General features: G+C 36.8%; 1 protein-coding gene across 1 annotated transcript in view; it reads left to right on the top strand.

Annotated features, from left to right (window-relative positions):
* Window positions 1-4,104, top strand: part of LOC108606676 (myb-like protein AA) — a 44,771-nt gene extending 40,667 nt beyond the window's left edge. Inside the window, exon 4 of the mRNA XM_017997023.1 lies at window positions 1,651-4,104. Coding sequence (XP_017852512.1) covers window positions 1,651-3,233 — 1,583 coding nt within the window. The 3' untranslated portion in view covers window positions 3,234-4,104. The remainder of the gene's footprint in view (window positions 1-1,650) is intronic.
* The last annotated feature ends 9,971 nt before the right edge of the window (window positions 4,105-14,075 follow it).

The following is a 14,075-nucleotide window of genomic DNA, read 5'->3' as shown; positions in this document are numbered from 1 at the left end:
TTCAGGCACAGAGAAACTTATGCAAATTCAAGTTGAAATCAAACGGAATGAGCTTTGGCGCCAACGAACACACACACAACAGAAATAAATAAACAAAGGCGTGTTGAGGGTTGGGGGGCGTGCCAGGCTATAAGGCCCCATGGGCACAACATTTTATTACAACAGTTTTGTACGTATTTCGTTTTTCTATTTCTCTGCTTATTTTTCGCCAGTGGCAATAAAGCCAACAAAACGGCAAATATTGTATAACTTCGTCCCATATACTGACTCTCTCATATATATTGTCTGCGGCCACCCACACACACACACACACACACACACACACTCAAATGTGCGTCGAAAAAAATGAACTTCTCTCACTGCATTTTGCTCTTGTGGCAAGTTGTTGTGGCAGGGGCAGGGACAGCGGCAGGCAGCTCGATTACGTGCCTAGACTGCCAGAGGTATCTATAGCTCATGCCGCTGCTGCCTTTACAGCATCTTAAGCTAGTCTCAGGCTATATTCTATATGCTTACATACTGCCACACTCTCACATGCGTCTGTGTGTGTGTGTGTGTGTGTGTGTGTGTGTGTGTGTCAATGCGCGAGGGTAGCTCTAACGCTTGCTTGGACTGCATTTTATTAGCTCTTAAATACTTTAAGCATAAAAAGTATTTAAATTTCTGCATTAAAAAAAAAGCTGCAGCATTAAAAAAGAAAATTTTTTTTTTTTTTTAAATTTGTATATTTTATTATCACTTTTCGTAAATGCTACATTTTAATTTAGCTTACAATTTTCAACTTTTACTACTTAATATGTAAGAAATTTAAAATAACTTGCTTAGTTTTTAGTACTAGCAAATCTTTTGCATTAGATGGAAATTGCCTTTTAAAAATGTAAGCAGTTGTTTATACAAATAAAAATAAAACAAACAAATTATAGTAAATTTTTGAATTACTAAAACTACGCGAAAAAGTTTCAAAAACATCGCAAGCAGCTGAAAATATATAAAAATAAAGAATTATATAAATAAAAATGAAATGCGACTTTTAAACAATAAATCAAATAATTAATTTAAACATATTTCATAGCTTAAAGTGCATGCTAGCAATATATTTTTGATAAACTAGCCGGCACGCCCATCTGGGCTGAAAGATCAGATACCAAGGCCATAAAGGGGTTCACCGACTTCCCCGTATACCTTATTAATTAAATAAAAAAAATAAAAAAAAAATTTTTTTAAATTTTTAGCTAAACTAAACAAACTGCCCTCTGTTTGTTTGTTTGCTTGTGTGTGTTTGCTTCTTGACTGAGTTTGGTTGTTGTTGTTGTTGTTGGTTGTGGCCGCCGCACTTTTATGCACAATCAAATGAAATGAATTGTGGCCTTATGGGCAACGGATTTTGTGGTCTTAGAGCGGGTCACAAGCAGCAGCAACAATAAGAGCACGAGCAAAATGAAGTAGAAGAAGAAGAAGAAGCAGCAGAACAAGCAAGCACAAATATGGCGATTTGTTGTGCTTGTGCCTAATAGAAATCTATTACTTCCAAGCGAGCGCATCGTGCCGGGACTTACAATGTTTCGGCCTCCAAAAAAAAAAAAAAAAGAGAGAAAAACAAAATAAAAAATCAACTCAATTTCTATTTGTATTTTTTTTTATCTATTGCAGCTGCTGGTAGCAACGACTACGACGACGACGGCGACAGCGCTTTCGAACGCTTCAAGGCTCAGCGTCGCAGCAATCATCACACAGGACACAAGAGCCACAAGAAGCGCTACAAGGACTATTTGAAGCACAAGTCGAGCATCAGTGGCAAGCATAATTTAAAGCGCGCCAAGCAAGCAACGCCGCCAATTTTTGCGCTGGGCGTGCGACCGCAACGCGCTACAGTAAAGCCATTCTATGAGGGACAGGTCAATTACTATGATCATGCTGATCAGCTGAAGCAGCAGCAACAGCAGCAGCAGCAGCATGAGGAGGAGCAGCCGGCAACACAAACGGAAATGGAACGTTTGATAGCTCATGACAATGTCAATTGGTATCGCCGTGTGAGTCCAGTGTTGAGAAACGGCATTAAGAGCAACGAGCCACAGCAGCATGCAGCACATCATCAACACCAGCATCATCATCATCATCATCATCATCATGCTGAGAAGCAGCAGCAGCATCATCATCATCATAAGCATCATCATCAGGCGCCCAATCCGTATCAACGTAAACCAAACGCAGCAACAACGACGCCGTTGCCGCCGCTGCCGCCGCCAAAGCCGCAGCTTGGACATCAGATCACCGAACTGGAGCAGCTGGAGCGTTACTATGCCAAGTGGCCGCATCTAGCGCGCGTGCAGTTCCAGGTCTATGATGAGCATTACCGTGAGGCGCATCCCGAACTCTATGTGGACTACGATGAGGACTACGAAAGCGCCGCCGAGCTGGAGGAGGCGCAGCAGGAACATGGCGCCGAGGCAAATCTTCCGCCGTACATCAAGAAATACAATCGACGCAACAAGCAGCTGTTGAATCTGCTCGAGGGCACTTTGCCGCCGCCCACACCGCCGCCCAACTCGGTGTGGAGCAGCTCGCAACTGCAGACGGGACCGCATGCCGCTGTTGCCACCATACGCCTGGACGATGACTATCTCAAGCAGAAGCGTCGACGCTATCAGCAGCATCACTACGAAGATTTGTTTGCCCAACAGCGCAGCAGCAGCAGCAGCAGCACCACAACAACCATAGCGCCTGCTGCTGTTGCCAATGAGTTGCCAGATGATAATGATGATGACCCCCACTCGTCGGACTTTTGGCCAACCACCAAAGCTGCGGCCACGCCCATTTCTGTTAGCACTACGCCCAAGCCGGCTTTGTTCAAGCTGCCGCTTTATTCAGCCATCGGCAGCAACTTGCTGGGCACACCGCGCAGTCGCAGCGCCCAGTTTGTTGCCAATGTCGCCGGCCGTGGCCAGAGCCAGAACAACTGGCCCAACAGCAGCAGCAGCAGCAGCAGCAACACTTTGTCGCCTGTGGCAGCTGCATCGCCGATGAACTCGTTTGTCTATCATCGTGTTGTGGATGCTGCGCCCGCTGCTGGCTCCGCTGCCAACGCTGCTGGTGGCGCCTCAGCTGCTGCCAATCGCAAGCAACGTTTGCCGTTTGTTGCCATTACGGATCGGCGTCTGGATAGTGGCGCCTCGCACAAGTTGCTGGCGGCGCGGCACAAAGACTTTGAGCAGAACCACTATCCAATGCCTTAAGCCGTCGCAGCAGCAGCAAAGAAACAGCAACAACAACAACAACAACATTAATTAACAATGCACGCAACGAAGTGAAACGAATTGGAATCGGCACGGCCTGTATTTGATTTTGTGACTGAAACGCTTCAAAATGAAACACTTACGTTTCCATTTCGTTGCGCGCCCATTGCTAATCTTCAAAGAAAACTTAACCCTAGACATAAATTTTAGAAGCTGCTTCATACAACAAAAGAAAAACACACAAAAAAAATTAACGCAAACACAAAAATTTGCAACGACGAATTTTTTCGTGCTATTTATTGTGTTATGTACTTAGATTTAATTTCACTCGCTAAACTGCGAAGCTAAACATGATAAAAAAAAAAAAAAAAACAACTAGCGTTAATTTCAAAGAAAACGTAATATCCCAAATAATTTTTTTTTGGTGAAGCGTCGTGCAAGAAATTGTTGAAAGAAACGAGAGCAGCAAATTAAGTAAAAGTAAAAAAAAACTAAATGTAAGCTATAGAATTTTTTTGGTGTATGATAGCAAAGAACACAAAACCCAAGCATTAAAAAAAGTAAAAAAAAAAAAAAAAGTAGTAGCATACAGACAAACACACACACACACACACACATACAGATTAGCTGTAAGAGAATTTGCAGTAGAAATTTTAGTGTTGCAAACGCCGGCAAATATGCAACAGTTTTTGGTTTTAATTCAAACGCCCACAACGTTCACGCCCACATGCCCACACACTCTAGTGTGCTCTAGTTCAAGTCAAGGCCAATCAAATTGCATTCCAACAAATCAAGTAGGTTTCAAAATTAACAAAAACAAATATTTATACATTACAAAAGAGACAGCAAACAACAAAAATAAATACAATTGAACAACAATAGTAACAGCAACAAGAACAGCAGAAAAACAAAATGCAAATTATGCAAGCAATGCTATTAAATAATATATTGGCTTGTATACAAATGTTTGGCTGGCATTGTAGTGTTGCCCACAAAACCCCAAATGCATTATGAAAGTTTAATTAATTAAAACAAAAACTTTTAGCGCAACCGAATTCAGTTCAGGAAGCAAAAAATCACACACACACACACACACACATATCAAGGCAATAGGCAACAATAACAATAAACACACATATAGATACAATTTGTATTGTATTTTTATTTAACAATATAATAAACTGTAGCATAGTGATAAACACTTGGAATCCATTTAATCGAAATGAAATTAAGACCCACAAAGTATTTGCTTTGCTTTCTAATTGAACAAAAGACAACAACAGGCAAATAAATTTATTTAAAGGGCAAAACAAAGAATATCGATATCCGCTATCTGTGTTAGTAAACAGCTAAATAACATATCAAACGATATATAAAGCGAGAAATATAAAGTCAATAAAAAAATAGTTGAAAAAAAAAAAATGTTTAGAAAATGATTTGAAATTAATTTGCTGTGAAGTTATCGTTACTATCGATAGGTAATTTGCTTTGAATTAAATTTTAAGCAAGTAAATTATTTAAAAGTGAATGTCTACATAATTTAAAATATTCAAGCTACTAAGTTACACTTTCATAAGTGCACCTATCGATAGTATCGATAAAAACGGCGTTCGCTAGCAATGTATTGTCTTAAGTTGTTTTCATTTATTTGATGTATTGTACAACGCTAACTAAATAAAAAGTATATCAACTTGAAAGGAAATTAAATGTGTAATTATGTGCAAATCAGCTAATAACACCAATACACACACACACAAACAAATACACACACACACAGCTTTACATATACATGTTATTATGTGGTAACATTTTAATGGAATGAAATTGAATAAAGCAACATTTATTATTTACGCATAATTACAAATACAACAGCTGTGTTTTCAATTGTGACTTTTGTCAAAGGGTCAAAGGGTAATAAGCTCTGGGGTCAATAGAATGTAATTAGCTGCGCTCAAGTTCAGGTTCGCTTTAATTTATAAATGCGAAATTTATTTGCCTTGCAGGCTCTAAATTGAAAGTCTCAATGCAATACAAACGAATGTGGCATGCAGCAAGTCGGTAAATTGATGCAGCTAACGTGTCTGTGTGTGTGGCAAGTAAAAGGGGCATGAAAATCTGTCTGTTGATTTGCATAAAATGCTGCAGCGCTGCAGCTTTTTACAACTGCTGCCAAATAATTTCAATTCAATTTGCAGTCAACTTAAAAGAATGACGTCGCCAAAAAAAAACACACACACACACACACATAGAAGAAAATAGAAAATAAAAATAAAAAGCAAATAAATGTGCATGGGATTTAGCTTGTAGTTGGCGCAGGCAGTTGTCAGTCTGCTTGGCGCGCGTGTGTGTGTGTGTGTGGCAACTTCAAGTGTTGCAACTTACAGTTTGCATTTCAAATAGACACACGTAGCACAAAGTGCCAAACGCGACGAACGCGAACTCGCGGCCCGCTCTCGCGTACTGAAGACATTTCGCCAAAGCCAAAGCAGCAACTTGAAAGAAAACTCACTAACACATGCATACACGCATGCCAGGCCACACAGCATGTGGCAAGTTGCATCAACGTCAGTGTCAGCGACATGAACAACATTTTTGTAAGCTCAAGCTAGAGAATCGCTGCCGGCGCCTGCACTTGACAGCAGCCATGCTAGAGTCTGTCACATAACTAACTACCGACCCCCTACCAATGCACCACTTGCTACCTGCTGCTTCTGCTGCAGACGTAACCAAGCGCAGCCAAAATGCCAGCAGCTGTCTGAGTGAGTGTCGCATAGTCAACAGCGCTGCTGCTGCTGCTGCTGCAAATGTAAATGTATGCACACACACACACACACACACACACATGTCTTGGCTGGACATGTAATATGTATGTATGTATATTGACATGTGAAATAGAAGTAACAAGCATCTAATGAATTCCATGTCAGATTTTGTTTTACATTAAATTGTTTTGATTACAACAGTACAGTTTACAAGAATTTCTATTAAAGGCTTTGCTGCTAAAGAACGTAAGGCGAGAATAACTTTAATAGTTGCAATAGCAGAGCCGAGCTTTGGCTTTGCATAATAAACGAAAATATTTAAACGCTGATCAAAGACATTTTATGCATCAAAACATTCTAAAGAAATAGCAAAAGGAAAAAAATACAAGCACAAACTGGGTACACACACATTGGCGCATGACAAAATGCGCAATAATCATAACTGTATTATCAGATAAGCAAAGAAAAGAGTAATATACGCATGACTTACCTAGTGCGAGCGGGATAGACAGCATGAGAGCGACATTCAAAATGCTGAAGACAGATCGCACACAAGGAAGAGAGCGCATATGTAGGTGGGGACATGATACAATAATACAAGGTAGCGGACTGCACTCTTCTTTTTGAGTGTTTGGGTACTTAGCTTCATTCGCTCTCGCTCACGCCGTATACAAAACGAAAAGAGCAAGAGCGAGAAAGCAGCAAAAAGGAAGAAGAAGCTAAGTAACCTAAGAGCGCAGACCGCTACCTTCTCATTTTGCTGCCTGCCAACTGATGCGCTCAAGCAGCGATCTGAACTGAGAGCGATACGTCGTCGATAAATCTGCGCTCTCTCACTCAATTGCTTGCGCTCCTTTTGCTTGAACTTGAGCTAAACATTTACTTAATGCCATCTGGTAAAATTCATTTGGTACAGTGACCGACTGCGCTCAAGCAGCGATCTGAGCAGAGCTCTCGCGACGCCCAGTCTGCGCTCTCTCGCTCAATTGCTTTTGCTTTTGTTCCCAAAAACTAACAGAGCCTTACTTGAACTTGAACTTGCGCTAAAGCAGCGATCTAAGCAGAGCTCTCGTGACGCGCAGTCTGCGCTCTCTCGCTCAATTGGTTTTGCTTTCGTTCTCGAAAACTAACGGAGCCTTGCTTAAACTTGAACTTGAACTTGAATTCCTCATGCGTTTACTTATTAGTCAACTCTAAATTTTGTTTGGTACAGTGTGTCTGTTGTTTTGCTTTTGGCTTTGCAAATACAAATAGAAGTGCAATGGGCTTAAATTTTGGAATTAAATGCAAGGCTTTAAGCTAGCTAAACTAAAACTTTTAAGCATTAACTATAAATTGTAATTAAATGAAATTGAACATGCGACTAAGCTAATAATAATAGAAAAACAAAGCTGCGACTTTAATTTTGTTAATGGGATTTGTAATTACCTAACGGAATATACACACATGCATGCATGCATATGTATGTATGTATGTATGTATGTATGTATATGTTGCTACTTTTTTGGCTTGACTGTGATGCTTTAGATAAGCAACACATTAGCAGCTACTACTATGGGCATTAATATTTCATTTCATTTGAACAGATTCGTCGATAATCAGTGTTATTTAAGTGAGGAAAAAGGGGAACGGATGCAACTGGGCAGCAGAATAATGAATTAAGTTCAACTACTGTTAAACTTGAATAAGGTATTGTCCTAAGCAAAACGAATAATAGGCTTACAGAAAAATAATTCTTTAATTTTATTTAAAAAATCGTTCTTATAAAGGGATATTTTTTTATATTATTATACATTCTATTTTATGTGTTAGTTATTTGATTTAAATATTCTCAGCTTAATAATTAATTGCAAAGATTGTTGTGTTCACCATTAGTTTAACTATTTAATAGAGCGAATTCAATTACTGTTTTTTTTTTTTTTTTGGTTGCTGTCACTTTGGACAAGTTACTTAATTTATTTAATAATTTCATTAAAAAGCATTTGGTTTGGATCAACAAGACAAGTTGCTTCATTTGCTTAATAATTTGATTAAAAAGCACTTGGCCCAGGACATTTCATTAAACGGCATTCTATCAAATTCACTTGCCACTGAAACACGCGCGCCTGGCAGACAATAAGTAAACTGTCGCCTTAATCAACGTTTTTGTCCTGTGTATGCCCCGCCCCCTCCTCACCCACGAATACCTCATCATCATTATCATTATCATTATCGCGGTTTGTGCCTTGCGCCTGACGCTTGTCAAATCAAGTTTCCAAAACCAAAAAGCTATCATTAATTTTAGTCACAGTCCCACCAGAGCAACAACAACAACAACAATTATAATGACAATAATAATAAGAAACGCCCTGAGCAACACAGCAATTATATTTAATTATAAGAATGAGCTATGCAATTCTTTATTATTTTTTTAATGTGTAAAACAATTAAAGCATTTGCCAAACACTAAAAACGTCCAAGCCCCGAAGAGGAAATTAAAATGCTAAAAACGCAAAGCAGATAAAAATATAATCCAGGGGATTAAAAATGAAATAAATAAGCTCATAATCATTTTTAATATAAATAGACTTTTAGTCACAGTAAACTAAAAGAGATACACAAAAATTGAAAAACATTTTAATTAAAAGGAAACTTAAATACACACAAATTAAAAACATTTTAATTGCAGACGAAGTTTTCAAATATTTTACAAAAAAAAATTTAATTAAAACTGTTTTAAATTTTTGCAGACGAAATTTTAAAATATTATTTTTTTTTTGACAAACCATTAATGTTGTTAAAATTTATTATTAAGCTGATTATTTTTAAGAATGTTTAATGATAAATACATTTAAAATATATTTCTTGTAACTTTAATTAAAGTAAAATCAATTCAAAAGAATAAAATTCAAAGAAATAATTAAATAAATTTATATTAAATGCATAAAGAGCACCTATCGCCCACTCCCACCCACACAAACACACACACACACACACAGGTATATTTGTTGTTGCATTTGTAGAGTTGGGTGCACAGATTTTGGGCCGCACGCTGTGTCTTTGGGGCCAAAACATGTGGCCAACTGCCAAGTGCCAGGTGCTGGCCGCTGGGCATTTGAACAGAGCCGGGGACATAAAAAAAAGAACTTGATGTTGTTGGCTTGGGTGTCTCTGTTCGCAATTACAAGAGCTTTATCAAAAGCAAATTAAAATGTGCGACATCGGGATGGACCCCGCGAGCAACAACAGCAATAACAAAGTGAGAGTGAGAGGCAGGACAGAGAGAGAGAGAGAGAGAGCGAGTAACAACAACAAACAAACAAGCTAATTAACTTGTCAAAAATTCAGCTTCGCACCGTCTAAAACAAAAAAAAAAGGCAAAGGCAAACAAATGGCAGCTGTGAGGCTTTAAGCTAGGGCGGAGGCGAAGGCAGTGGGCGTGGTTATAGTGGCGGCATGCTCTTTACTTTTTTGCAGCTTAAGTTCTATTAAAATTTCAATTACAATTTTTTCTGTTTTGTGCTTTTTTAATAATTTTTTTCATGCTTTTGCTTTTGCTTTTAATTGCTGCTGCTGTTGTTGTTGTTGTTGTTGCTCTCTTTTTATAATTATTATAATTATGATTATGAGAGTGCGCGAGCACACCCCTAAGCTCCCTATCTAGGCCCCCCACCCCCCGCGGGCGTGAACCTTTGTTAATCCTAAATTCCAAAAGTTCCAAAAGGGCGTGGGCAGGTGTGTCAGGGCTGCAATTAACGTGAAGTACTGTGATTATGCATAATATATCATTTAATAGCCACGCTAATTGCTCAGATTTCAGATATGCTCGGTTAGGTGTAGCAGCCGCACTTTTCAAAAAACACTTTCAGTTTGGCATATATGAATAAAAGTACTACACAAAAGTTTTCAGTTTCGTATTTTGTTAGCAAAATGTTCAGTCAATTAACATAAAGAAATCTCAAGCTGAATTCTGTGATAGTTAACACTCGCTTTATTACAAATGTTGATGATTTTATTGGTGAAACGCGTGCAGTGTTTTCACCAACGTTAAGTAGTGTGGAATATTTTTTATATTTATTAATGCAACGCAGTATTGTTTAAGAATTGAAGTTGCTAGCTAATAATGTTTATTAATTTAAGTAAGTAATTTCAGCAATGTTCAACAATTTAGTTAATTTCATTATTTTTATTTACTCACTTATAAAATCTATGCAGTTTTTTTCTAGCTCTCTGTATATTTATTCTATTTATTTTTAGGGCAGCACTGGTTTCATGATAAGGAAAACTTTTTGAGTTCCTAAAAATGCATTGTAGCTTTTTCAGTAAAAGCATTAGGGTGTCTATTTATATACATCTAGCTTATTTTCTTTGAACAGTGTTGGAAAACGCTTTTTGACAATGTTGCCTTAGCCTTGTATACAGATTTGAAATTATTCGTAACGATTTATTTCAACTGCTAGCTCGAGTTTATAAATTGACTTTTTCAAAGAGTTTCAATTTTCATTGCTGTTTCGTTAGCCACCAAAATATAACTTGATATTTACTAAAGCATAAACAAATAGCTCGTTAAGCACAAGCAACTAGTACTAACTATATTTCCTTACTAGTCAATGAGAAGCAAAACTGCGCAAAAATAATCTAGTTAAGCTTATCAATTACCAACTTTATGGGTCCATGGACACATGGAGACAGAAACTTTGGCGCGAGCGTAGCAGCTATTAATTTTATTATGAGCTCTATTGATAACTACAACAGTTTTTTTTTCGTTTACAACTTTGCCGTTAACTGTAATTAAGCGTGTATTTTTTTTGCTTTTGTAGCACAAGCCATACAATGAATTGTCTGCCTGTAGTTAAATCAGCTTTGACCAACGCTGCGTATACGCAATGGCATTTCAATTAAATGCCAAGCGGCTTTATTTAAAGTGCTTAAAGCGCATTAAAAAAAAAAAAAAAAAGCGAACACAATTTTTTGCCTTCAATTTATATTGTATATTGAGCCTGGTGCTAAACAAAAGACAACGTAGTCAGCCAGAAATTGGCGGCGTGTTCGGCGAATTTAATGGCACACTTTGTTCATTAAAATCCTCAATCCGTTTGCGTGCGATTTTAACGCTAATTAATCACGTTAACTGTATTGCATGCCAAAGTCATTTGAGCAGGTTGCGAGCTCAGTTTACTGAAACAATTTTAAGCTACTATACTTTGGCATTAAGACAATAGATCACAAACTAAGCGAAAATACACTGCAAAGAATTATATGCACAAATGTAAGCAATATAAGCTCGCGTATGTAAAAAAAAAATAGAACAATTTAACATCATGCTGCTAAGCTGAAGCGCTAGAGCGTGAAGCTAACACTAATAGCAGTTTAACAGATTGCTGTAAATGTTTAAATTAGTCGCAATTATGTTAAGGGTATGCTATTAAGTTCAAAAGCTGTTATTTGCATAAAGCCAGACTATACAAAATTCATTAACAGTGAGCTAATACTAAAAAAAAGCGCGTAATGTTAACAATTTTATGTTAGGCTAAGTATGTTATTTGAATAACGCTTCAGAACAAAAAGTTTAAGAACAAGAAGTTAAAATTGAAATGCTCATGAGAGCTATACAACAATTTTTGAGATATTTACATATGTAAACAGCTTGCTGTCAAGCCTGTGTTAAGTTTAAAATTAGCAGCAAAATATTTCAAGCAGCTAAACAGCAATACTGGTTTGGTTAGAAAAAGCTAACAGATTGCTGTTAAGGTTGAAAGAATATTATTTGATGTTAAAAACGTTAACAGTTTGCTGTTAAGCTGTTATTTAAATAAAGCCCAAATGCATAATATGCAGTAACAATGTATTAACAATAAAATGCTTAAGCTAGTTGTACAACATTGCGCTTATTACCAATAGCAAAATGTTAACAAGCGTTTAACAGTGCGCTGTTAAGCTTTAACATACAAAATAGTGCTTCAATCTGAGTATGTAGCATAAAGAGACGTAAAGCAAACTAGTTTAACAACTGAAAACTTGACAGCACACACACACACACACACACACACATGCATAGAATGATACTCACAGACAGTTACACACAGTTACAGACAATGTAAGAGCAGCACGCACTCGAAATACAAAATACAAAAAATGGGTGTGAGTGTCTCTGATGTGAGTGCGTATTGTAATGTGCTGAGGTTTCAGTGCAGAGGAGAAAGCCTTGCTCTAACCAAGGGGGTGGAGCGGTGTTGCTTTAAGCAAGTGGGTGTGTGTGTGTGTGTGTGTGTGTGCGATGCTTGAAGGCGTCGCCCAAAAAGAATCTTCACGCCTTTACCAATGTAAATGGCAGATTTTTATGCGTACACGATTTCATGTTCAACACTGTAAGGTTTGTGGCTGCTAAGTACAGTGTGCATTGTCAATTGTTAGACAGCGCACATGGTTTAAAAATAAAGCAAGTTTCTTCGCACGCATAATTAATTTATAATAAAAATATAGAGCATTGCTTAAACGACTTAGCCATACAACTGGCATTGCTATGCGCTTTGGTTTATTTGCAGCAAATGAAAGAGCAAAAAAGTGAAAAATTTGGTATAAAACGCACAGGGCACAAGTATAAGTAATAATATATACACGAAAGTTCCATTTGGCCCATGTCATCGAGCCAGAGCGACAGACACAGAGGCTTGCGGTGCTCATAGCAGTGCCCAAAACACTCGCCAAACCTCACTCGCTACATATGTGTGCGTGTGTGTGTGTGTGTGAGCCACAAATCTCTCTCTCTCTCTCTCTCTTTGGCAGCATCACATTAAGTTAACTGCCGTGTATTTCTTGCTTTCGTATATTCGAATTTCAATTGCTGCTGCTCAACGTCAATTGAACTTTGGCAATAGATTCATAACAAACTAGAATGGACTACTAAATAAAGAAAATTAGTAAAGCAGCAGTTTATAAATACCACAGAAATTTATGGCATTGCACAAACAAAAACTTGTTTAATTATTTGTGGTCATGTCAGCAGTCAACTGATATTCAATTTAGTAAATAATTCAATTAATTAAATCAAATTAGTTGAATTATATAAATGAAATGAAAAAGTAAATTTACATTTAAAAAATGTATGAGCTGAAGGCTTTAGCCATTTAAGCTTAACTTTAATGTAAATAATTATAACAATAATACATAATACTAGTGTTGTATAATTATATAAAAAATTATGATTTTTGTAGTATTTAAATTATTAAAATAAATGTAAAATTTGTTGTTTTTTTTTTAAATAATACAAATAGCATAAAATAAAAATACTAAATAAATTTTAATTTATTTATTTATTTTAATTGCAACTTATAATTAATGCTATAGTACAACTGAGAATGGACTAAATTAAATAAACAATTGACTAAAACTAATAAACAAAACAAACAATTAACTTAACATATATCATATAAATATAAAATCAGGAATACTCAATAAAATAAAAAGTAAATTTAAATAGCCTAGCCATTAACAAAGTCTGTTTGTTAACTCAAGCAAAGTTAGTATTAAAAAATTGCACAAATGATAATCAAAATTTGCCCAAGCTCAATTTAAAAAGAAAGTTATGCAACGAATTTCAACAAGCTAAAGGTAGACAGAAAAATAATAAAGTCAACTCTTAGTAGTTACAGTCATTACAATTTTTTGGGCAGATTAGTTACAGTTGCTAACATAAGCGTAGCAGCATAAAAGAAAAATAAATGGCCCACAAATGTATGCTACAGTTTATGATTCAAAAATAAACATTTGACAAAAATGATCAAAACACAAATATGTGTAATATTTAAATGAAATTGTTAAATGCCTGCCAGGCAAGCAAGGCAAACATTTGCATGTGCAAAAATATATATGTAAGTATATATATCGTGTACGTGTGTGTGTGTGTGTGTGTGTGTGTGTTTGATAGTTGCTTTTCACTTGCTTTTTGTTGATTTGTTGGGCCGTAATAAATCAAGGGTATAAACGGCTTATGGCCTTCACACACACACACACACACACATATAGCTCAAAATTCTGCCCAATTGCAGTTTGTACTTTACGCTGTGTGTGTGTGAACTATGTTAAATTTATGTAACTGTAT

The sequence above is a fragment of the Drosophila busckii genome, chromosome X (assembly GCF_011750605.1).
Source record: "Drosophila busckii strain San Diego stock center, stock number 13000-0081.31 chromosome X, ASM1175060v1, whole genome shotgun sequence".
Taxonomy (NCBI): domain Eukaryota; kingdom Metazoa; phylum Arthropoda; class Insecta; order Diptera; family Drosophilidae; genus Drosophila; species Drosophila busckii.
The sequence above is the reverse complement of the archived record's forward strand: the minus strand, read 5'-3'. Positions and strand labels throughout refer to the sequence as shown.